The sequence below is a fragment of the Ranitomeya imitator genome, chromosome 5, assembly GCF_032444005.1.
Source record: "Ranitomeya imitator isolate aRanImi1 chromosome 5, aRanImi1.pri, whole genome shotgun sequence".
In the NCBI taxonomy this organism is placed as follows: Eukaryota; Metazoa; Chordata; class Amphibia; order Anura; family Dendrobatidae; genus Ranitomeya; species Ranitomeya imitator.
In genome coordinates this window covers 189,443,986-189,469,477 of record NC_091286.1, presented here as the reverse complement: position 1 = coordinate 189,469,477, position 25,492 = coordinate 189,443,986, and the positions used below count along the sequence as shown (strand labels likewise).

Sequence of the window (25,492 nt, the reverse complement as noted above, 5' to 3'; positions counted from 1 at the left end):
TCAACCGACCCCAGATCACGAAAAATGGAGACGCTACGAGTATCGGAAAATGGCGCAATTTTTTTTTTTTTTTTTTTAGCAAAGTTTGGAATTTTTTTTCACCACTTAGATATAAAATAACCTAGTCATGTTTGGTGTCTATGAACTCGTAATGACCTGGAGAATCATAATGGCAGGTCATTTTTAGCATTTAGTGAACCTAGCAAAAAAGCCAAACAAAAAACCAATGTGGGATTGCACTTTTTTTGCAATTTCACCGCACTTGGAATTTTTTTCCCGTTTTCTAGTACACGACATGTTAAAACCAATGATGTCGTTCAAAAGTACAACTCGTCCCGCAAAAAATAAGCCCTCACATGGCCAAATTGACGGAAAAATAAAAAAGTTATGGCTCTGGGAAGGAGGGGAGCGAAAAACGAACACGGAAAAACGAAAAATCCCCTGGTCATGAAGGGGTTAATGATCGGTACTGTAGTATTCAGTCACTATGTGGTGGTAATATGTGGTCTATACATAATGCGGTGGTATTTGTCCCTTGTATCTGGTATTATTCAGTCACTGTGGTGGTAATATGTGCTCTGGACATGATGTGGCGGTCTTTGTTCCTTGTATGTGGTATTATAGGTCTCTATGTGGTGGTAATATGGTGTCTGGTCATGGTGCGGTGGTATTTGTCCCTTGTATGTTTTATTATTGGTCATTTTCAAAAATGAAAAATAAATAAAAATATACCTAAACTGTATTGGATATTTTAATAAATGATTAATAGGATATAATAGTGCTCGGCCAAAAGAGTCTACCTTGCTGTGGTGGCGGCTTAAAAACTCTCTTGGCCAAACCAAAAGCTGCTGGCTATATGTGTGATCTGGTGATGGGAACTGTTATGTACACACGTTGCGGATTAGCGGCTGTTTTCCCTGAGTTTAGGCTAGTTTCATATTGCGTTAGCAGCAGCCCGCTCAGCACATACGCTAACGGGCTGCTGTAACGCAAGTGCCGACGTTTGCATCGCGCCAGTGCAGCTGCTAGCTCTATCTGCGCTAGCAGTGACGGACCCAGAAACGCTGCAGCCCGCGTCTCAGGGCCCGTCACTCAATGACGGCACATCCCTAGCGCACGCCCACTGTGGGCGTGCGCTAGAGATGCATCCGACATTGCTTTCAATGGCGGCGTTAACGGACTGTGTTACACCGCATTATGTCATGGTGTAACATAGTCCGTTTAACGCACCACCATAACGCAGTGTGAACCCGGCCTTACAGTACCATGTAAACCTATGGAAAACAAAATCCACAGTGCACATGCTGCGGAAAAAAAGGCACGGAAATGTAGCGGTGTTTATTCCGCAGCATGTCAATTCTTTGTGCGGATTCCGCAGCGGTTTACACCTGCTCCTCAATAGGAATGCGCAGGTGTCAAACCGCAGGTGAAATCCGCAAAAAAATTGCGGTAAATCCGAGGTAATTCCGCAGGAAATCTGCAGTGCAGTCTACCTGCGGATTTACCAAAATCAGTCTGGAAAAATCCGCAGAGTAATCCGCAGCGTGTGCACATAGCCTGAATGTGAGGGGTGGGGCAGTGGGCAGTTTGAGGGGTAGAGCCTCTGCAGAGAAAATATTGCCAGTATTAGCCCCGACATTCCCAGTGGCAGACCGTGGATGACTGCACTGCCCGGTCTCTCAGCTATTGAGGTCACTCATTTAATGTAAGAAGTGGAATCTTTGGCATTGTACTATTACCTAGAATTCTTATCTGTGCATTATGAATCCATGGCATGTGATTCTCCAGGAGCCGCCCTGCCTACCAGGAGCCTCACTAGCACGAACGTACGCTGCACGGAGCTCCTTGCCGTGCTACTCTCCGCTCTGCCGCGCGCGCCGCTCTGTCGCTCGCCCCGCCTCTTCCTCTGAGGTCAGCCATCACAGGAGCAACTCTTGGCCAGACGTCATCCTTCCGTCAGTGATTGGCTGCTGGGACGTAGGGGGCGTGGTTCCGGCAGGCTGCGCTCCTGCAGTGTGGACGTCAGTGCGGTGGATTTCGCCATGAGTCGGTATTTCAGTTCCCTTCAGCGCTTGAGGCGCATCCCGTCCCAGAGCGGAGATTGTCTGCTGCCTGCAGTGTCCAAGTGGCCGCCACTAGCGCCCCCAGTGAGGATGGTAAGGAGCAGTGCCGCCCCCTGACTGGCCGGGAAAGGTCACCTTCTGGGGACGTGTGTGCTGTCATACGCGCGGCTCCGGAGAGGGAGCACATGAGGGGCGGCTGCTGTCAGTCCTTGTGTCCGAGTATCCCGCTCCCCTGTATGTGGAGATAGTACCGGTGGCTGCGTGTGTGCACAGAGGTGTGAGGGGTCTGCGGACACACCGTCACCTGAGTGAGAGGCATTAGTGTCCCTCCTGTCTGCTAGCCCGCCCCCTCCTCCTGTCTGCTAGCCCGCCCCCTCCTCCTGTCTGCTAGCCCGCCCCCTCCTCCTGTCTGATAGCCCGCCCCCTCCTCCTGTCTGATAGCCCGCCCCCTCCTCCTGTCTGATAGCCCGCCCCCTCCTCCTGTCTGCTAGCCCGCCCCCTCCTCCTGTCTGCTAGCCCGCCCCCTCCTCCTGTCTGCTAGCCCGCCCCCTCCTCCTGTCTGCTAGCCCGCCCCCTCCTCCTGTCTGCTAGCCCGCCCCCTCCTCCTGTCAGAGCCCGCCTCCTCCTCCTGTCAGAGCCCGACTCCTCCTCCTGTCAGAGCCCGACTCCTCCTCCTGTCAGAGCCCGCCTCCTCCTCCTGTCTGAGAGCCCGCCTCCTCCTCCTGTCAGAGCCCGACTCCTCCTCCTGTCAGAGCCCGACTCCTCCTCCTGTCAGAGCCCGCCTCCTCCTCCTGTCTGAGAGCCCGCCTCCTCCTCCTGTCTGAGAGCCCGCCTCCTCCTCCTGTCTGAGAGCCCGCCTCCTCCTCCTGTCTGAGAGCCCGCCTCCTCCTCCTCCTGTCTGAGAGCCCGCCTCCTCCTCCTGTCTGAGAGCCCCCCACCCCTCTGCACAGTACATATGCCCCATGTGCGCGGAGCTGTGGGGTTGGTCCCATTTACGCTGATGTCAGGTTCCCTCCCTTTGATGTGGGCTACGGCGGTGACCCACATCTTTCCCAGTACATGTCAGCTGTTTTGAACAACCGACATGTGCTGTAAGCCACGGGTGGAGTCGCGATCCACCCACGGCTATTAACCAGTTAAATGCCGCTGTCAAACTGACAGCCGCATTTAAATTGCGCTTCCGACCATTGGGCCGGAAATCACACTCCACTGACCCCTGTCACGTGATCCCAGGTCACCGGTGTGTTGACATGACAACCAGAGGTCTCCTGGAGACCTCTATGGCTGTGAGCGCCACCCAGTGGTCGGCACTCATAGCAAGTCAGCAATTCTGTTACATAGAGGCTCTCTGATCATCGCCTGTATGTGGCAGAGCCAACCAAGTTGTGGTGGTTTCTAGCATGCCAAAAGTAAAAAAAAAGTTTTTAACCCCTTTCTGCCATCTGACGTACTATCCCGTCGAGGTGACCTGGGACTTAATTCCCAGGGACGGGATAGTACCTCATAGGCAAACAGCCACACTCACGGGTGGAGCGGGGCCGGGTGTCAGCTGGTTATTACAGCTGACACCTGACACTATGGGCCAGGAGCGGTCACGGATGGCTCCCGGCACATTAACCCCCGGAACACTGCGATCAAACATGATCGCAGCGTTCCGGCGGCATAGGGAAGCATTGCGCAGGGAGGGGGCTCCCTGCGCGCGTCCCTGAGCCCCTCGGAACAACGCGATGTGATAGCGTTGTTCCGAGTGTCTCCTCCGTCCTTCTCGCTGCAGGCCCCGGATCCAAGATGGCCACAGGGGTCCTTCCGTGTCCTGCAAGGAGGTGACTTGCAAAGTGTCAGATCAGCGATCTGACACTATACAGAGATGTCCTACCCTGGGACAATTTAAAAAAGTAAAAAAAACAAATTCCTTAACCCCTTCATGACCCAGCCTATTTTGACCTTAAAGACCTTGCCGTTTTTTGCAATTCTGACCAGTGTCCCTTCATGAGGTAATAACTCAGGAACGCTTCAATGGATCCTAGCGGTTCTGAGATTGTTTTTTCGTGACATATTGGGCTTCATGTTAGTGGTAAATTTAGGTCAATAAATTCTGTGTTTATTTGTGATAAAAACGGAAATTTGGCGAAAATTTTGAAAATTTCACAATTTTCACATTTTGAATTTTTATTCTGTTAAACCAGAGAGTTATGTGACACAAAATAGTTAATAAATAACATTTCCCACACGTCTACTTTACATCAGCACAATTTTGGAAACAAAATTTTTTTTTGCTAGGAAGTTGTAAGGGTTAAAATTTGACCAGCGATTTCTCATTTTTACAACGAAATTTACAAAACCATTTTTTTAGGGACCACCTCACATTTGAAGTCAGTTTGAGGGGTCTATATGGCTGAAAATACCCAAAAGTGACACCATTCTAAAAACTGCACCCCTCAAGGTGCACAAAACCACATTCAAGAAGTTTATTAACCCTTCAGGTGCTTCACAGCAGCAGAAGCAACATGGAAGGAAAAAATGAACATTTAACTTTTTAGTCACAAAAATGATTTTTCAGCACAATTTTTTTATTTTCCCAATGGTAAAAGGAGAAACTGAACCACGTACGTTGTTGTCCAATTTGTCCTGAGTACGCTGATACCTCATATGTGGGGGTAAACCACTGTTTGGGCGCACGGCAGGGCTTGGAAGGGAAGGAGCGCCATTTGACTTTTTGAATGAAAAATTGGCTGCACTCTTTAGCGGACACCATGTCACATTTGGAGAGCCCCCGTGTGCCTAAAAATTGGAGCTCCCCCACAAGTGACCCCATTTTGGAAACTAGACGCCCCAAGGAACTTATCTAGATGCATAGTGAGCCCTTTAAACCCCCAGGTGCTTCACAAATTGATCCGTAAAAATGAAAAAGTACTTTTTTTTCACAAAAAAATTCTTTTAGCCTCAATTTTTTCATTTTCACATGGACAACAGGATAAAATGGATCCTAAAATTTGTTTGGCAATTTCTCCTGAGTACACCGATACTTCACATGTGGGGGTAAACCACTGTTTGGGCACATGGTAAGGCTCGGAAGGGAAGGAGCGCCATTTGACTTTTTGAATGAAAAATTATCTCCATCGTTAGCGGACACCATGTCGCGTTTGGAGAGACCCTGTGTGCTTAAACATTGGAGCTCCCCCACAAGTGACCCCATTTTGGAAACTGGACCCCCCAAGGAACTTATCTAGATGCCTAGTGAGCACTTTAAACCCTCAGGTGCTTCACAAATTGATCCGTAAAAATGAAAAAGTACTTTTTTTTCACAAAAAATTTATTTTCGCCTCAATTTTTTCATTTTCACATGGGCAATAGGATAAAATGGATCCTAAAATTTGTTGAGCAATTTCTCCCGAGTACGCCGATACCTCATATGTGGGGGTAAACCACTGTTTGGGCACACGGCAGGGCTCGGAAGGGAAGGCGCGCCTTTTAACTTTTTGAATGGAAAATTAGTTCCAATTGTTAGCGGACACCATGTCGCATTTGGAGAGCCCCTGTGTGCCTATGCAATGGAGCTCCCCCACAAGTGACCCCATTTTGGAAACTAGACCCCCCAAGGAACTTATCTAGATGCATACTGAGCACTTTAAACCCCCAGGTGCTTCACAGAAGTTTATAATGCAGAGCCATGAAAATAAAAAATAATTTTTCTTTTCTCAAAAATGATTTTTTAGCCTGGAATTTCCTATTTTGCCAATGGTAATAGGAGAAATTGGACCACAAATGTTGTTGTCCAGTTTGTCCTGAGTATGCAGATACCCCATATGTGGGGGTAAACCACTGTTTGGGCGCACGGCAGGGCTCAGAAGGGAAGGCACGCCATTTGGCTTTTTAAATGGAAAATTATCTCCAATCATTAGCGGACACCATGTCGCGTTTGGAGAGCCCCTGTGTGCCTAAACATTGGAGATCCCCCACAAATTACCCCATTTTGGAAACTAGACCCCCAAAGGAACTTATCTAGATGTGAGGTGAGCACTTTGAACCCCCAAGTGCTTCACAGAAGTTCATAACACAGAGCAGTGAAAATAATAAATACGTTTTCTTTCCTCAAAAATAATTTTTTAGCCCAGAATTTTTTATTTTCCCAAGGGTTACAGGAGAAATTGGACCACAAAAGTTGTTGTCCAGTTTCTCCTGAGTACGCTGATACCCCATGTGTGGGGGTAAACCACTGTTTGGGCACACGTGGGGGCTCAGAAGGGAAGTAGTGACTTTTGAAATGCAGACTTTGATGGAATGGTCTGCGGGCGTCACATTGCGTTTGCAGAGCCCCTGGTGTGCCTAAACAGTAGAAACCCCCCACAAGTGACCCCATTTTGGAAACTAGACCCCCAAAGGAACTTATCTAGATGTGTGGTGAGCACTTTCAACCCCCAAGTGCTTTACAGAAGTTTATAACGCAGAGCCGTGAAAATAATAAATACGTTTTCTTTCCTCAAAAATAATTTTTTAGCCCAGAATTTTTTATTTTCCCAAGGGTTACAGGAGAAATTGGACCACAAAAGTTGTTGTCCAGTTTCTCCTGAGTACGCTGATGCCCCATGTGTGGGGGTAAACCACTGTTTGGGCACACGTGGGGGCTCAGAAGGGAAGTAGTGACTTTTGAAATGCAGACTTTGATGGAATGGTCTGCGGGCGTCACGTTGCGTTTGCAGAGCCCCTGGTGTGCCTAAACAGTAGAAACCCCCCACAAGTGACCCCATTTTGGAAACTAGACCCCCCAAGGAACTTATCTAGATATGTGCTGAGCACTTTGAACCCCCAAGTGCTTCACAGACGTTTACAACGCAGAGCCGTGAAAATAAAAAATCATTTTTCTTTCCTCAAAAATGATGTTTTAGCAAGCAATTTTTTATTTTCTCAAGGGTAACAGGAGAAATTGGACCCCAGTAATTGTTGCGCAGTTTGTCCTGAGTATGCTGGTACCCCATATGTGGGGGTAAACCACTGTTTGGGCACACGTCGGGGTTCGGAAGTGAGGGAGCACCATTTGAATTTTTGAATACAAGATTGGCTGGAATCAATGGTTGCGCCATGTTGCGTTTGGAGACCCCTGATGTGCCTAAACAGTGGAAACCCCTCAATTCTACCTCCAACACTAACCCCAACACACCCCTAACTCTAATCCCAACTGTAGCCATAACCCTAATCACAACCCTAACCGCAACACACCCCTAACCACAACCCTAACCCCAACACACCCCTAACCCTAACCACAACCCTAATTCCAACCCAACTCTAAGGCTATGTGCCAACGTTGCGGATTTGTATGAGATTTTTCAGCATCATTTTTGAAAAATCCGCGGGTAAAAGGCACTGCGTTTTACCTGTGGATTTACCGTGGATTTCCAGTGTTTTTTGTGCGGATTTCACCTGTGGATTCCTATTGAGGAACAGGTGTAAAACGCTGCGGAATCCGCACAAAGAATTGGCATGCTGCGGAAAATACAACGCAGCGTTCCCGCGCGGTATTTTCTGCACCATGGGCACAGCGGATTTGGTTTTCCATAGGTTTACTTGGTACTGTAAACCTGATGGAACACTGCTGCGGATCCGCAGCGGCCAATCCGCACCGTGTGCACATAGCCTAATTCTAAAGGTATGTGCACACGCTGCGGAAAACGCTGCGGATCCGCAGCAGTTTCCCATGAGTTTACAGTTCAATGGGAACCAAAAATCGCTGTACACATGCTGCAGAAAAACTGCACGGAAACGCAGCGGTTTACATTCCGCAGCATGTCACTTCTTTCTGCGGATTCCGCAGCGGTTTTACAACTGCTCCAATAGAAAATCGCAGTTGTAAAACCGCAGTGAAATGCGCAGAAAAACCGCGGTAAATCCACGATAAATCGGCAGCGGTTTAGCACTGTGGATTTTTCAAATCCGCTGCGGAAAAATCCGCATAGGACCAGAATACGTGTGCACATACCGAAACCCTAACCCTAGCCCTAACCCTACCCCTAACCCTACCCCTAACCCTACCCCTAACCCTAGTTCTTACCCCAACCTTAGTGAAAAAAAAAAAAATTCTTTATTTTTTTTATTGTCCCTATCTATGGGGGTGACAAAGGGGGGGGGGGTCATTTACTATTTTTTTTATTTTGATCACTGAGATAGGTTATATCTCAGTGATCAAAATTCACTCTGGAACGAATCTGCCAGCCGGCAGATTCGGCGGGCGCACTGCACATGCGCCCGCCATTTTGGAAGATGGCGGCGCCCAGGAAAGAAGACGGACGGACCTCGAGCGGCCAGGTAAGTATAAGGGGGGGGAGATCAGGGCACGGGGGGGGGGCGTCGGAGCACGGGGGGGTGGATCGGATCATGGGGGGGTGGATCGGAACACGGGAGGGAGGATTGGAGCACGGGGTGAGGGATCGGAGCACGGGGGGGTCGCTGTGTGCGGGGGGGGGATCGGAGTGCGGGGGGGTTTGATTGGAGCGCGGGGGGTGTGATTGGTGCACGGGGAAGCGGACAGGAGGACGGGGGAGCGGAGCACAGGACGGAGGGGAGCGGACCACAGATCGGGGGGCTGGGGGGGCGATCGGAGGAGTGGGGTGGGGGCACATTAGTATTTCCAGCCATGGCCGATGATATTGCAGCATCGGCCATGGCTGGATTGTAATATTTCACCAGTTTTTTAGGTGAAATATTACAAATCGCTCTGATTGGCTGTTGAAAGTGAAACTGCCAATCAGAGCGATCGTAGCCACGAGGGGGTGAAGCCACCCCCCCTGGGCTAAACTACCACTCCCCCTGTCCCTGCAGATCGGGTGAAATGGGAGTTAACCCTTTCACCCGGCCTGCAGGGACGCGATCTTTCCATGATGCATATGCTGCGTCATGGGTCGGAATGGCACCGACTTTCATGACGCAGCGTATGCGTCAAAGGTCGGGAAGGGGTTAATAAAGAAAAAAAAATATTGTTCCAATAAATACACTTCTTTATGTAAATAAAAAAACAAACAAAAGTACACATATTTAGTATCGCCGCGTCCGTAACAACCCAACCTATGAAACTGTCCCACTAGTTAACCCCTTCAGTGAACACCATAAAAAGAGGCAAAAAACAATGTTTTATCATCATACCGCCAAACAAAAAGTGTAGCAACACGCGATGAAAAAGACGGATATAAATAAACATGGTACCGCTGAAAACGTCATCTTGTGCCGCAAAAAATGAGCCACCATACAGCATCAGCAGCGTAAAAATAAAAACGTTACAGCCCTCAGAATAAAACGATGCAAAAATAATTTTTTCCATAAAATAGATTTTATTGTATAAAAGCGCCAAAACATAAAAAAATGATATAAATTAGGTATCGCTGTAATTGTTCCAACCCGAAGAATAAAACTGCTTTATCAATGTTACCAAACGTGGAACGGTATAAACGCCTCCCTCCCCTCCAAAAGAAATTCATGAATAGCTGGTTTTTGTTCACTCTGCCTAACAAAAATCGGAATAAAAAGCGATCAAAAAATGTAATGAGCCCAAAAATGATAGCAATAAAAACGTCAACTCGTCCTGCAAAAAACAAGACCTCACATGACTCTGTGGACCAAAATATGGAAAAATTATAGAAAATTATAGCTCTCAAAATGTGGTAACGCAAAGACTGTTTTTTGCAATAAAAAGTGTCTTTTAGTGTGTGACAGCAGCCAAACATAAAAATCCGCTAAAAAACCTGCTATATAGTAAATCAAACTCCCCTTTATCACCGCCTTAGTTAGGGAAAAATAATAAAATTTAAAAAATGTATTTATTACTATTTTCCCATTAGGGTTAGGGCTACAGTTAGGGTTGGGGCTAAAGTTAGGGTTAGGGTTTGGATCACATTTACTGTTGGTATTAGGGTTAGGGGTGTGTTGGGGTTAGGGTTGGAGTTAGAATTGGGGGTTTTCCACTGTTTAGGCACATCAGGGGCTCTCCAAATGCGACATAGCGTCCTATCTCAATTCCAGCCAATTCTGCATTGAAAAAGTAAAACGGTGCTCCTTCCCTTTCGAGCTCTCCCGTACGCCCAAACGTATCAGCGTACTCAGGACAAATTGGACAACAACTTTTGGGGTACAATTTCTCCTGTTAACCTTGGAAAAATACAAAACTGGGGGCTAAAGATTTTTTATTTTCACGGCTCTGCGTTTTAAACTAATGAAACACTTGGGGGTTCAAAGTTCTCACAAAGCATCTAGATAAGTTCCTTAGGGGTCTACTTTCCAAAATGGTGTCACTTGTGAGGGGTTTCTACTGTTTAGGCACATCATGGGCTCTCCAAATGCGACATGGCGTCCTATCTCAATTCCAGCCAATTTTGCATTGGAAAGTCAAACGGCGCTCCTTCCCTTCCGAGCTCTGCCATGTGCCCAAACAGTGGTTTACCCCCACATATGGGGTATCAGCGTACTCAGGACAAATTGTACAATAACTTTTGGGGTCCAATTTCTCCTGTTACCCTTGGTAAAATAAAACAAATTGGATCTGAAGTAAATTTTTTGTGAAAAAAAACTTAAATTTTCATTTTTTTTAACCCCTTTCTGCCATTGGACTTCCAATTTGTCCATGTGGGGTGGGCCCTACTTCCCAAGGACGGAATAGTAAGTCCAGCGCGATCGGCCGCGCTCACGGGGGGAGCGCGGCCGGGTGTCAGCTGCCTATCGCAGCTGACATCCGGCACATTAACCCCCAGCACACCGCGATCAAACATGATCGCGGTGTGCCGGCGGTGCAGGGAAGCGTCGCGCAGGGAGGGGGCTCCCTGCGGGCTTCCCTGAGACCCCCGCAGCAACGCGATGTGATCGCGTTGCTGCGAGTGTCTCCCTGCTCCAGGCCCGGATCCAAGATGGCCACGGCATCCGGGTCCTGCAGGGAGGGAGGTGGCTTCACAGAGCCTGCTCAGAGCAGGCACTGTGAAGCCTGCAGTGCTCTCAGACAGATCGGTGATCTGACAGAGTGCTGTGCAAACTGTCAGATCACCGATCTGTGATGTCCCCCCCTCCCCCCACGGGACAAAGTAAAAAAGTAAAAAAAATTCCAAATGTGTAAAAAAAAAAAAAAAATAAAATAATTCCTAAATAATGAAAAAAAAAAAATATTCCCAGAAATTCATTTCTTTATCTAAATAAAAAAAAACAATAAAAGTACACATTTAGTATCGCCGCGTCCGTAACGACCCGACCTATAAAACTGTCCCACTAGTTAACCCCTTCAGTAAACACCGTAAAAAAAAAAATAAAAAAAACGAGGCAAAAAACAACGCTTTATTATCATACCGCCGAACAAAAAGTGGAATAACATGCTGATCGCAAAAGACAGATATAAATAACCATGGTACCGCTGAAAGCGTCATCTTGTCCCGCAAAAAACGAGCCGCCACACACCATCATCAGCAAAAAAATAAAAAAGTTATAGTCCTCAGAATAAAGCGATGCAAAAATAATTATTTTTTCTATAAAATAGTTTTTATCGTATAAAAGCGCCAAAACATAAAAAAATGATATAAATGAGGTGTCGCTGTAATCGTACTGACCCGAAGAATAAAACTGCTTTATCCATTTTACCAAACGCGGAACGGTATAAACGCCTCCCCCAAAATAAATTCATGAATAGCTGGTTTTTGGTCATTCTGCCTCACAAAAATCAGAATAAAAAGCGATCAAAAAATGTCACGTGCCCGAAAATGTTACCAATAAAAACGTCAACTCGTCCCGCAAAAAACAAGACCTCACCAGACATGTATTTATTTCCATTTTCTCATTAGGGCTAGGGTTGGGGCTAGGGTTAGGGTTAAGGCTAGGGTTAGGGCTAGGGTTGGGGCTAGGGTTAGGGTTGGGGCTAAGGTTAAGGCTACAGTTAGGGTTGGGGCTAAAGTTAGAGTTTGGATTACATTTACGGTTGGGAATAGGGTTGGGATTAGGGTTAGGGGTGTGTCTGGTTTAGAGGTGTGGTTAGGATTACCATTGGGATTAGGGTTAGGGGTGTGTTTGGATTAGGGTTTCAGTTATAATTGGGGGGTTTCCACTGTTTAGGCACATCAGGGGCTCTCCAAACGCGACATGGCGTCCGATATCAATTCCAGCCAATTCTGCGTTGAAAAAGTAAAACAGTGCTCCTTCCCTTCCGAGCTCTCCCATGCACCCAAACAGGGGTTTACCCCAACATATGGGGTATCAGAGTACTCAGGACAAATTGGACAACAACTTTTGGGGTCCAATTTCTCCTGTTACCCTTGGGAAAATACAAAACTAGGGGCTAAAAAATAATTTTGGGGGAAATTTTTTTTTTTAAATTTTCATGGCTCTGCGTTATAAAATGTAGTGAAACACTTGGGGGTTCAAAGTTCTCACAACACATCTAGATGAGTTCCTTGGGGGGTCTAGTTTCCAATATGGGGTCACTTGTGGGGGGTTTCTACTGTTTAGGTACATTAGGGCCTCTGCAAACCCAATGTGATGCTTGCAGACCATTCCATCTAAGTCTGCATTCCAAATGGCGCTCCTTCCCTTCCGAGCCCTCCCATGTGCCCAAACGGTGGTTCCCCCCCACATATGGGGTATCGGCGCACTCAGGACAAATTGGACAACAACTTTTGGGGTCCAATTTCTCCTGTTAGCCTCGGGAAAATACAAAACTGGGGGCTAAAAAATATTTTTTGTGGGAAAAAAATTTTGTTTTATTTTTACGGCTCTGCATTATAAACTTCTGTGAAGCCCTTGGTGGGTCAAAGCGCTCACAATTTTGCATTGAAAAGTCAAATGGCGCTCCTTCGCTTCCGAGCTCTGTCATGCGCCCAAACAGTGGTTTACCCCCACATGTGGGGTATCGGCGTACTCAGGACAAATTGTACAACAACGTTTGGGGTCCATTTTCTCCTGTTACCCTTGGTAAAATAAAACAAATTGGAGCTGAAGTAAATTTTTTGTGAAAAAAAGTTAAATGTTCATTTTTATTTAAACATTCCAAAAATTCCTGTGAAACACCTGAAGGGTTAATAAACTTCTTGAATGTGGTTTTGAGCACCTTGAGGGGTGCAGTTTTTAGAATGGTGTCACACTTCGGTATTTTCTATCATATAGACCCCTCAAAATGACTTCAAATGAGATGTGGTCCCTAAAAAAAAAAATGGTGTTGTAAAAATGAGAAATTGCTGGTCAACTTTTAACCCTTATAACTCCCTAACAAACTCCCTGATGTAAAGTAGACATGTGGGAAATGTTACTTATTAAGTATTTTGTGTGACTTATCTCTGTGATTTAATTGCATAAAAATTCAAAGTTGGAAAATTGCGAAATTTTCAAAATTTTCACCAAATTTACATTTTTTTCACAAATAAACGCAGGTAATATCAAAGAAATGTTACCACTATCATGAATTACAATATGTCACGAGAAAACAATGTCAGAATCACCGGGATCCGTTGAAGCGTTCCAGAGTTATAACCTCATAAAGGGACAGTGGTCAGAATTGTAAAAATTGGCCCGGTCCATAACGTGCAAGCCATGCTTGGGGGTAAAGGGGTTAAACATTCCAAAAATTCCTGTGAAACACCTGAAGGGTTAATAAACTTTTTGAATGTGGTTTTGAGCACCTTGAAGGGTGCAGTTTTTAGAATGGTGTCACTTTTGGGTATTTTCTTCCATACAGATCCCTCAAAGTGACTTAAAATCTGACCTGAAGGTAAAGGAGGGCGCCGGAGAGCTGCAAGTTCCAAACCGGAAGTGGGGATTTAGATAAATCCCCTTCAGAAAAGAACTGGGGCGACCAAACAACCCTGGTTCATGATAGCCTGCATGAAAGAAAATACCCAAAAGTGACACTATTCTTAACGCTTCACGCCTCAAAGTCCTCAAAACCACATTCAAGATTTTAATTAACCCTTCATGTGCTTCATCGGATCGAAGCAATGTGGAAGGAAAAAATTAACTTTTCACAAAAATTTATTTTAGCCCCTAACTTTTTATTTTCACAAGGGTAACAGGAGAAAATGGACCTTAAAATTTGTTGTGCAATTTCTCCTGAGTACGCCGATACCCTATATGTGGGGGGAAAAGTACCGTTTGAACGCACGACAGGGCTTGAAAGAGGATTGATGTTTTGGAATGAAGACTTTGATGGAATGGTCTGCTGGCACTATGTTACATTTGGAGAGCTCCTGATATGCCTAAACGGAAAATCACAAGTTTCCACATTTTGGAAACTACACCTCTCAAGGATTTTATCCAGGGGTATAGTGAACATTTTGAACCCACAAGTATTACATAGAATTTGATAACATTAGGTCATCATATTGAAAATGTTCCTTTTTCTTCCTCGCAAAAATGTTGTTTTAGCCCCAAATTTGTAATGTTCACAGTGCATAATAGAAGTAAATGGACCTCATCATTTGTTACGCAAATTCTCCCGAATGTGATGATGCACTTTATGTTGCCAAAAACTTCTATTTGGGTACATGGCAAAGTTAGGAAAGGAAAGAGCGCTATTTGTCTGGAATAGATTGTGAATGCCATGTCACATTTGGAGAGCCTCTGACATGCGAAAACAGCATTAACCTCATTTTATAAAACTTTCTGCTTTAAGGCCTCATTAGATCCAGCAACCTTTAGCCATTTAATCCTTCTCAAACTTTGCTGCTAATGCTGTTTTTTTTTCCTTAGCAATATTACCAAATTGTGCAATCAGTGTACTCTCATTGTTTGCTAGAGCAAAGAACATCTGAAAAAATCATCTGGCTCTAATAAACAGCCCACGTGCACAAAGTTTTGCAGCAATAGAATACAGGCAAGGCCACAGTCAGATTTTTTTCCTATGTGGTTTTTGTACATATAACCAGAGCAGTAGTATGTGTCTAATACACTCTGTCCCTTTATGATCTACATCTGTTCTAAATTGCCTCAGAAAACCTAAGTCTGTAAGCTTTATGCTAGGTACATACAGTTTTTGGATACATAAAACGTCAACAACTTTTTTGAGAGCAATTAACATTATGAAACTTTTTTTTTAAGACTGTGAGCAGAGGAGCCGGCAAATGAGACTACGTCTCCTATCATCGGCACCTGCTGTCACTGTTATCAGTGACAGCAGACATAGCCCGATGGGAGGAGTAGTCTCATCGGCCCACGACTTCGGGTCGCAGTCACAGCTGCTGGGTCACGCTGACATCTGCCAGCATGATCCCGCAGCGCTGTGACCGACAGTATTGGCAGTAGTGTTACCGTGGGTGACAGTCACAGCTGTGGGGTGGTCACGCTGGCATCTTCTAGCATGATCCCGCAGTGTTGTGACCAACAGTAGCAGCGGTAGTGTTATCGCGGCTGACAGTCACAGCTGCGGGGTCATGCTGACATCTGCCAGCATGATCCGCCAGCATGATCCTGCAGCGCTGTGACCGACAGTATTGGCGGTAGTGTTACCGTGGGTGACAGTCACAGCTGTGGGGTGGTCACGCTGGCATCTTCTAGCATGATCCCGCAGTGTTGTGACCAACAGTAGCAGCGGTAGTGTTATCGCGGCTGACAGTCACAGCTGCGGGGTCATGCTGACATCTGCCAGCATGATCCGCCAGCATGATCCTGCAGCGCTGTGACCGACAGTAGCAGCGGTAGTGTTACCGCGGGTGACGGTCACAGCTGTGGGGTCATGCTGGCATCTGCCAGCATGATCCCGCAGCGCTGTGACCGACGGTCTTACCGGCTATAGCGTTACCGCCGATAAGAACCACCACGTCGGTGTTTCCCACACTGACACACAGATGACTGCGTGGGAAACACGATAGGAAGTCGGTAAAACGCTAAACAAAAACTCAGCAAATCTGCAAACATTTTTATACCTGCGTTTTTGCTGCGGATTTGACTGACTCAATTGAAGTTAATGTGTGCAGAAATGCAAAAAGAATTAACATGCTGCAAAAAACACTGCAAATACGCACGGAAATTTACTGATCATGAGCACAACACTTTAGGATTATTGAATAAGCTTGCATAAGGATGCCATTGCGTTTTTGGCCAAAAACTTGTGCACAGATCTTTTAAACTTTTCTTTTTCTTCCTGAAGCATTTTATGAGTTTTTGAATGACTACAACGAGGCATTCCCCCTTAAGGGTATGTGCACACGTTCAGGATTTCTTGCAGAAACTTCCTGACAAAAAATAGAATTATTCTTACCGTTAATTCGGTTCCTAGGAACCTTCCACGACGGCATATGGAGGTTGTCTCTTTGCCCTAATGGGGAACAGGAAACACAGAGAGGTTAAAAGCACCTCCCACCTCCCACTCGCCAGTGACTTACAACTGAAACCATAGCACCGGTTTACCTTCTGAATCCCAGAAACAATCCAGGAATATAGAGGGTGGGAAATTAGCGCCGTCGTGGAAGGTTCCTAGAAATCGAATTAACGGTAAGAATAATTCTATTTTCTCTAGTCACCTTCCACGACGGCATATGGAGGAATACCAACTAATTGGCACTAGGAATGGACAACGGCCTGAAGAACCTTGCGGCCGAAGACTAAATCTCTATTGGATAATACGTCCAATCTATAATGTTTGGAGAAGGTATGGAGTGAAGACCACGTAGCTGCCCTGCAGATCTGCTCCGGAGATGCACCTGCTCTTTCTGCCCAGGAGACCGACGTAGATCTAGTTGAATGGGCCTTGATCCCTACCGGAGGTAGTTTATTTTGAGCAAGGTAAGCTTCTGTTATGGTTTTTTTAATCCATGTAGCAATGGTACTCTTGGCTACCTTCCTTCCCTTATTTTGTCCTGAGGAGTGGACAAAAAGGTTATGATCAACTCTAAGAGCACGGGTTTGATCCAAGTAATGTAGCAGAATACGCCGAACAACGAGTGTATTAAATTTTCTTTCTTCAGAGTTTGCAGGATTATTGCAAAAGGTTGGTAGCACGATTTCTTGAGAACGATGAAATTCAGAGACCACTTTTGGAAGGAAAGAGGGGTCAAGTCGGAGTACTATTGAGTCTTCTCTATCCAGTAGATAAGGTTCTCTTATTGATAAGGCCTGTAATTCACCCACTCTTCTAGCTGAAGTTATAGCTACCAAGAAAACAGTTTTGTAAGCAAGATTTTGTGGGGAACAGGTAGACAGAGGTTCAAATGGTGGACCTGTAAGGCCTTGAAGCACAATATTGAGATCCCATGGAGGAACTATAACTTGCTTCCTAGGGTTTACTCTGTTTGCTGAGGTCATGAACCTTTTAATCCAACGATGTCCTGCTAGATCTTGATCAAAGATAGAACTGAGTGCAGAGACCTGGTACTGGGTTTCAGACCAATCTCCAGGCCTCTTTGTAAAAAATCTAATATCTTAGGTATATCTGGCCTAAGGGGGTCCGGAGGGTTAGGCAGACAAAAATATGAACATTTTTTCCAGATTTTATTATAAATAGCGTTTGTTACCGGTTTTCTGGATTTTTGTAGAGTAGCTATAACAGGGTTTGATAACCCTTTTGCTCTCAACACATTGGCTTCAGAAACCACGCCGCTAAATTCCATTTCTGAGGGTCTGAGTGAAGAACTGGCCCTTGAGAAAGGAGATTAACTTTCATCGGTAACATTACCGGTCCGTTCACCTGTAGTTGGATAATCAGGTTGAACCAACTTCTCTTGGGCCAAAATGGAGCAACCAAAATAGTTGGGGTCTTTTCTATCCGGATTTTCCGTAGCACCCTTGCAAGAATCGGGATGGGCGGAAATGCGTAAGCCAGATGAAAGTGCCAATCTTGAACTAAGGCGTCTACTGCTCTGGGATTTCCTCTTGGATCCAAGGAAAAAAGTGTTTCGACTTTCGCATTTTGGTGAGCGGCAAAGAGGTCGACCTCCGGGAGACCCCATCTGTTTACCAGTAGGTTGAATGTTTGCTGATCCAGACTCCATTCGCCTGGGTGAATATCCTGTCGGCTCAGATAATCTGCCTGAAAATTGGCAGTACCTTTTAGGTGAGTTGCCGTCAGGGACAGTAAGTGTTTTTCGGCCCAGGCAAAAATTCGGGCAGAGATCTTTTTTAGACTGGTGAATTTTGTACTGCCCTGATGTCTGATATGAGCCACCGTGGTCATGTTGTCCGAGTATATCTGGACATGTTGTCCAGAGAGCTGACGATTTGCTGCTAGGAGAGCTTCTTCCACAGCTTTGAGTTCTCGGAAGTTTGACGATCTCTCTCTGATTGACTGGTCCCAAAGACCCTGATAAGGAACATGATTTATCATGGCTCCCCAGCCCCTCTTGCTGGCATCTGATTTGATCGTGGTTAACGGGAATTGAATCCAACTCACACCCCTGCGAAGGTTTTCGGATTTCATCCACCATGTTAAGGATGCTTTCACCCGACCTGGAGTGTGAATCCTTTTGTTTAAAGAGCCGGGACGACCATCCCAATTGTCTAGCACATGGGTCTGGAGAATTCTTGAGTGGGCTTGAGCCCAAGCCACCGACTGAATGCAGGCTGTCATGGAGCCTAAGAGCGACATTCCTTCCCGGAGTGTAGGAGATCTCATCTCTTTGTATTTCTTGATCTTTACTACTAATGGTAGTCTGTGATCGTCTGGAAGGAAGGACATTTGTTTTTCCGAGTCCAGAATTACTCCCAAAAACTTTCTGGTTTTTGAGGGTTGAAGCTGAGATTTCTTTATGTTCGGTATCTAACCCAGAGACTTCAATATCTCTAATGTGGTTGACACATGAGATACCAGGGTCATTTTGGTGGTAGCCACTATCAGCAGATCGTCCAGATAGGGCACTATACAAACCCCTTGTCTCCGGATGAATGACACTGCTTCCGCCATTATTTTGGAGAATACCCTCGGAGCTGATGAGATGCCGAAGGGAAGGACTCCAAACTGATAGTGCTCCACCTGATGATTCCCCTGAATCGCAAACCTGAGATATTTTTTGTGTCTCGGGTGAATAGGGATATGAAAATATGCATCCTTTAGGTCGATTGTCGCCATAAAGGAGTGTTGATCTATTAAGGGAATGGCTGATTTTACAGACTCCATCTTGAATCTTCGATATTTCACATACTGATTCAGACCTTTTAGATTTATGATGATACGTACTTCCCCTGATGGTTTGGGTACCAGGAATAAACGGGAATAATGTCCCAGACCCCATTCTGATTGTGGAACTGGGGAGATCACGTTTGATCTTAGAAGATCTCTGAGACCCAATGTTAACAATTTGTGATCCCTCATTGAGGGGGTAGTAATCTTTAGAACCTGAGGGGGGGGAGAAGTTAACTTGATCAATAGGCCCTCTTTGATAACATTGAGGACCCAGTGGGAGCTGGAGATGTTTTCCCACTGATCCACATATTTTGAGAGTCTTCCCCCCCCACCGGGTCGGAGTCATTGTTTATCTTGTTGGAATGACTGCTGCTGTTGTTCTTGTTGTTGAGAGACGAAGATATTTTTCCCTCTGCCTTTAGCATAGCTCCACCTGCCGGTTTTGCCTTTACCCCTCGGCTGAGAGGGCTGAGACAGTGGGGCACGAAAAAAACGTTTCCTCGGTTGTTTTTGCTCCGGAAGTGCCTTTCTCTTGTCGGTAGCCTTATCCAGAATGTCGTCTAAAGCTGGACCAAACACATAGTCTCCCTTAAAGGGGATGGCGCATAACTTGGCCTTAGAAGTGATGTCACCACTCCATAGTTTAAGCCAGAGAGCTCTTCTGGCAGAGTTAGAGAGCACTAAAGATCTGGCGGCAATTCTAATGGATTCCAGAGAAGCGTCCGCCAGAAACCCAGTAGCCTTATGTAAGATAGGGAGTGAATGCAACATCTCACTTCTAGAGGTACCCTGAGAAATGTGAGATTTTAATTTCTCCAGCCAGCAGGAAAGGGTCCTAGCTACGCAGGTAGAAGCAATATTAGCCTTGAGAACAGAAGAAGTTTCCCAGGACTTCTTCAGGAGACTCTCAATCTTCCTGTCCATAGGATCTTTCAATTACGACGCATCCTCAAAGGGGAGTGCAGTTCTTTTGGCGACTCTGGCCACCTGCACATCCACCTTGGGAATGTCGAGTTTGACAAGGTCACCTTCTAGAGGAAATCTATGTTTCATCTCAGAAGACATACTAAGGCGCTTTTCAGGGAGTTCCCATTCTTGCTCACTCATACTAATAACATTAGCGTGAACAGGGAATCCTGCCTTTTTCTCCGATCTGAGCCCACCAAACATATGATCCTGTATGGACTGTGGTACAGGTTCCTCTTCAAGCCCCATAGTGTTACGAACAGCAGACACCAGGTCCTCAATATAATCCGAGGAGAAGAGGTATTTCCTGACCTCAGCCTTAGGGGATGCTGGATCTTCCCAGCCAGCAGATGAAGAAAAGGGAGTGGTCTGAATCCGAATCAGATTCTACGACCTGAATCTTCCTCTTCTTAGCTGGGGAATGTGGAGGCGGGGGTGGAGGTGTAAAAGCTGCTAAGGAAGATTGTACCTCCTGTTTAACAAGAGTGTATCTCATCTAGAAGGGATGGTTGCTCAGCTTTAACTATCCTGTCAGTACATGGCTGGCAGAGTTTTTTATCCCAGATAGGTGGGAGCTTTGTAGAACAGACCGGACACTTCTTCCTAATAGTAGCTCTAGGGGCAGACTTTTCTCCCTGAAACAGAAAGGGAGAGAATAATGAGGAGCTAACCCCTAAGGAAACTACCTCCCGGATCTAGTCCCTGCGTACTCACAGTAGCAGGGGCAGTGCTGGGCTCTGCAGACGCAGGGCATAAAGAACCGTCCATGCTGAAGAGATTTTAGTCTTACCTTCAGTGGTGATTCAGCAGGCTTTTATGGAGCACCGCTCCTAGCACCTGCCTCCAGGGATAGGATTCCCCCTCCCCCTCCAGGATCCACGTGTGGGACGCAATTGCTCCGACAATGCCGCCGGCGAAACCCGGAAGTACCGGCTTCAGGGAGATACGAAAACCGGAAGTGACGCACGCGCAACCACTGACGTCACTTCCGGAACGCCGAACCGAGCAGCATGGAGGGGAGGAACCCGGGAAGCTCAGAGAGGATCCCGGCTGGGGATCCCGGCCTGCTTTACCCTCGTGGGGGCGCAGGAAGGCCGGGAAGAGTCCCGAGGTACCTGACAAGCAGGACGACGGGAGCAGCTCACGGAGAGGCACGGGGCGACATCAGCTGCCCGGCTTAAAACAGGTAAGACCTGTAATAATGACTGTAGTCGCCGGCCACTACAGCATATGGAAACCTCTCCCTGTCCCATGGGGAACAGGAAAGACACTGGCGAGTGGGAGGTGCTTTTAACCTCTCTGTGTTTCCTGTTCCCCATTAGGGCAAAGAGACAACCTCCATATGCCGTCGTGGAAGGTGACTAGAGAAAACGGACATTTCTGCCAGAAATCTGCATGCATTTTTTTATGCGTTTTTTGCGCATTTTTTTTCACGTTTTTTCCCAATGCATTAAATAGCAGGGAAAATGCAAAAAATCCGCAAAATTAATGAACATGCTACTGTTTTTTTTGCGGAAAAAAAGGCATCGTGCACAAAAATTGCAGAATGCATTCTAAATGATAGGATGCATATGTATGCACTTTTTTATGCGTTTTTATTGCTTTATCGCAAAAAAATGCGAAAAATCCTGAACGTGTGCACATAGCCTAAAGAAGTCATGCACCACTTCATTTTTAGTACTGAGAGTAGTGTTAGTACTTTTCTAGTACCGCCTCATCACATTGTTCAGTTTAATGGAATCATTGATGGGAAGGGTTAACATTTACAGGATATGTTGTGTAAAATCTCCACTGCAAATTCTTAGAAGGCCATACTATTATGCAATACAAGCCAAACAACTATAAGGGTAAGTTCACACTGTTTTTTTTCCCTTCCCCATGACAGCACCTAACGTGAGAGATGGTCCCAGCCCCCAGGAACAGGAAACCTGCATAGGAGAAAAAAGATGGGGGCGACACCTCTCTCCTCAGTTTTGGTTTCCTGTTCCTGCGGGGAACCTGCGTCGACCCAGAGGGATCGCTCTCTAGAGGGGCCGGTCCGGAGACCGAGGTCCGCGGCGGGGGCAGTGGCGGCGTGTGCGGCCGCATTACCTACTGATGCTGCATCGGTGGCGTCCTCCCGCTGTGGGTTTCCCGGCGTCCACTCCTGGCCGGAGGCTGGGCCGGGGTAGAGGCATGCCCCATCACTAGGCTGGCGCTGACGTGAATGGGAGAACTTCCGGGTTCAACCGGAAGTGACATCACACGCCGAGGGGAGCGGTGTGCTGACACTCCCGGGAGGGACGAAGTTCAGGGGCGCTCACACTGCTCTCCCCCCTGTATTATTTAAAGAGGCAAGGCATGAGTAACAGTGCCAATAGCCTCTCTAACATGGCAGACCCGACTGCGGAATCGCCGGTGCCAGTGGACGTTCCACAGACCCCCGTGGTACTAAAGGTTTCGGTGGGTGAATGCCTTTGTAAGGCAAAATAACATGTCGGTAACACAGTGTCTCTACATTATATTGTTCAGGGGAAGAAGGCTACGGCCAAGCAGAAAAATAAAGTCTGCGCACTCTGTGATAAAGCTCTCCCTAAAACCTATGACAAATGGATCTGTCGGTTATGTATAGATAAGACTGTGGCCGAGGAGTCTTCATTACAGGTATCGTCACACTCAGCAACTTTCCAACGATCACGACCAGCGATACGACCTGGCCGTGATCGTTGGAAAGTCCTTGTGTGGTCGCTGGAGAGCTGTCACACAGACAGCTCTCCAGCGACCAACGATGCCGAAGTCCCCGGGTAACAAGGGTAGACATCGGGTTACTAAGCGCAGGGCCGCGCTTAGTAACCCGATGTTTACCCTGGTTACCATTGTAAATGTAAAAAAAAAAAAAAACACTACATACTTACATTTCGGTGTCTGTCACGTCCCTCGCCGTCAGCTTCCCGCACTGACTGTGAGCGCCGTCCGGCCGTAAAGCAGAGCACAGCGGTGACGTCACCGCTGTGCTTTACGGCCGGCGCTCACAGTCAGTGCGGGAAGCTGACGGCGAGGGACGTGACAGACACCGGAATGTAAGTATGTAGTGTTTTTTTTTTTTTTTACATTTACAATGGTAACCAGGGTAAACATCGGGTTACTAAGCGCAGGGCCGCGCTTAGTAACCCGATATTTACCCTGGTTATCAGTGAACACATCGCTGGATCGGCGTCACACACGCCGATCCAGCGATGTCAGCGGGTGATCCAGCGACGAAATAAAGTTCTGACCTTCTAGCTCCGACCAGCGGTGTCACAGCAGGATCCAGATCGCTGCTGCGTGTCAAACACAACGATATCGCTATCCAGGACACTGCAACGTCACGGATCGCTATCGTTATCGTTGTAATGTTGTTCAGTGTGAAGGTACCTTACTCCAAAATATAAAGGCTATCGTTAGGGATGAAGTCAAAATCACAGTAAAGGAGCAAATGAAACAGCTCTGAAAATCCACTTCCTAGACCTGCCCAAACCTCTGACATGGAATCAGAAGGCGAACCGGGGGAATGGCCACCTGATGACTCAGACTTAGACTCTTCAGATGAAGAGTGTGGTCGCCCGTATGTACTATCTGAGGATGTTGGGAAACTGCTTAAGCTAGTTAGATCAACATTGGGGGTTGAAACACCAAAAGAACATAAAACAACCCAAGATTCTATGTTTAGCAACCTAGAGGTGAAAAAACGGAGAGTTTTTCCTTTTTACGAAAATGTGTTAAATTTAATTAAAAAAGAGTGGAAAAAACAAATAAAGTCATTTCCTTAGGCCCTAAAGCGTAAATATCCATTTGAGGAAGAAATCTGCGACAAATGAGAAAAAGCGCCTAAATTGGACTCGGCAATTGCAAGCACTTCTAAGGGCATAGCGCTTCCCTTCGAAGACATGGGGGCTTTAAAAGATCCTCTTGATAAAAAGGCAGAAGCCTTCTTAAAATCAGCATGGGAAGCATCGACGTGGGCATTTAAGCCAGGAGTGGCCGCTACTTGTACAGCTCGAGCCATGATAAAGTGGATCTGGTGGCAAACGTGTCACATCTTATGTTCATTATGAGCAATTGTTGTTTCTACAGAAAACGTTGTCCCAGCGCTCGTAAGTAAAAAGCTTCGGTGTGAGAGACAAACAAGTATTTAATTAAAATCTCTTAAATTAATATTATTTTTTTGTATATAGAACGATTTGCAGTACCGCTGCGGCTCGAGAGGCAGAGGAACCGGAGCCATCTCTACAGGAGACAAGCCAGCAGACGGGCGCTGAAGATGTGTCTGGCCTGAGCGAACCACGATCAATGGAGAGTAGTACTGTGGCTCCTGTTGTCAGTGCCCGTTTGCAAGCACAGCGCGGACGCAAGCGATCATCTAAAAAAGATGAAGTCGAAGCCATAATTGTAGATGGACTCAAACGGTTAGAGGATCTGTGTCGCAGTGAACACGGAGATCTAAGGCGGGAAATTACGGAATTGCAATCCTGTGAATCTGTATATGCAGCCAATGAGTGGAAGCTCCTGCTTTTGTCATATGTGCCTGTAGCCCAAAAGATACCGCCGCACAGAAATATAATGTTTAGGCAAAGATTTAATGACCTAGTTGAATTTTTGGCCCCTCAGGAACCCATTTCCTCGAGACCAAGAACCATAGACATGCTGTCATACAAACCACAATACAGAGGCCAGGGTGAACCGAGTATGGAAATGCAAAGGCAATGTAGCAGTCCACCGTACAGTTGGGCAGACAATACGCCCGCGCAATTTCAGTCTATAATTACTGTTTGAACAATCACCAAACTTTGGCAATTACTGTGTTTAAAATGTTTATGTAAAAAAATTTTGTACCCAAGTTTATCGTGTATGTTTTTGTTCATCCCTATGGGATCTCATATGTAAAAATGTCTACCAACAATCAGGGTGGACCAAAGTCTTAAATATTTTTAGTAAAGTTTAACTGTTAGTATAACATTTCATATTCTTGTATGGATTGAACCTTTTTACAATAGGTTACGGTTATATAAACTCAAAAAAAAAAAAAAAGAAGAAGAGGGAATTGCCACACACATTGCACCAATATCAACAGGCTTCAACATTTTCACACGTGTATGTCTTGCCATGGAACAAGATTTTCATGTGTGAAGTAATTTGCAAACTGATCACAAGTCCTCAATATTTCATCTGTCGACTGAACAGTAGTCGAATCTATGCTCATGAGGTTCGACTCACAGTCATCTGGGTCATGTCTGGAAACAAAATTGTGCCGACAGATGCATGCCTTCATTACACGGTCCACATTTTCAGGTTGCAGTCGCATGCAAGTTAGTAAGATACGCCATTTTACGGTAAAAATACCAAAGGTACATTCCACATAGCGTCTTGCCCAGCTCAAGCGATAATT

General features: G+C 46.2%; 1 protein-coding gene across 5 annotated transcripts in view; it reads left to right on the top strand.

The window, feature by feature from the left end:
- The first annotated feature begins 1,970 nt into the window (after positions 1–1,970).
- FH (fumarate hydratase) overlaps positions 1,971–25,492 on the top strand; it is a 162,986-nt gene continuing 139,464 nt past the window's right edge. For 2 of the 5 annotated variants that reach the window (XM_069769434.1, XM_069769435.1), the window contains exon 1: positions 1,972–2,156. In XM_069769434.1, the coding sequence (XP_069625535.1) occupies positions 2,043–2,156 (114 nt within the window). In that variant the 5' untranslated portion in view covers positions 1,972–2,042. Of the gene's footprint in view, positions 2,157–16,524; positions 16,791–25,492 lie in introns of those variants that run through there. The other 3 variants (XM_069769437.1, XM_069769433.1, XM_069769436.1) reach the window with 3 other exon arrangements.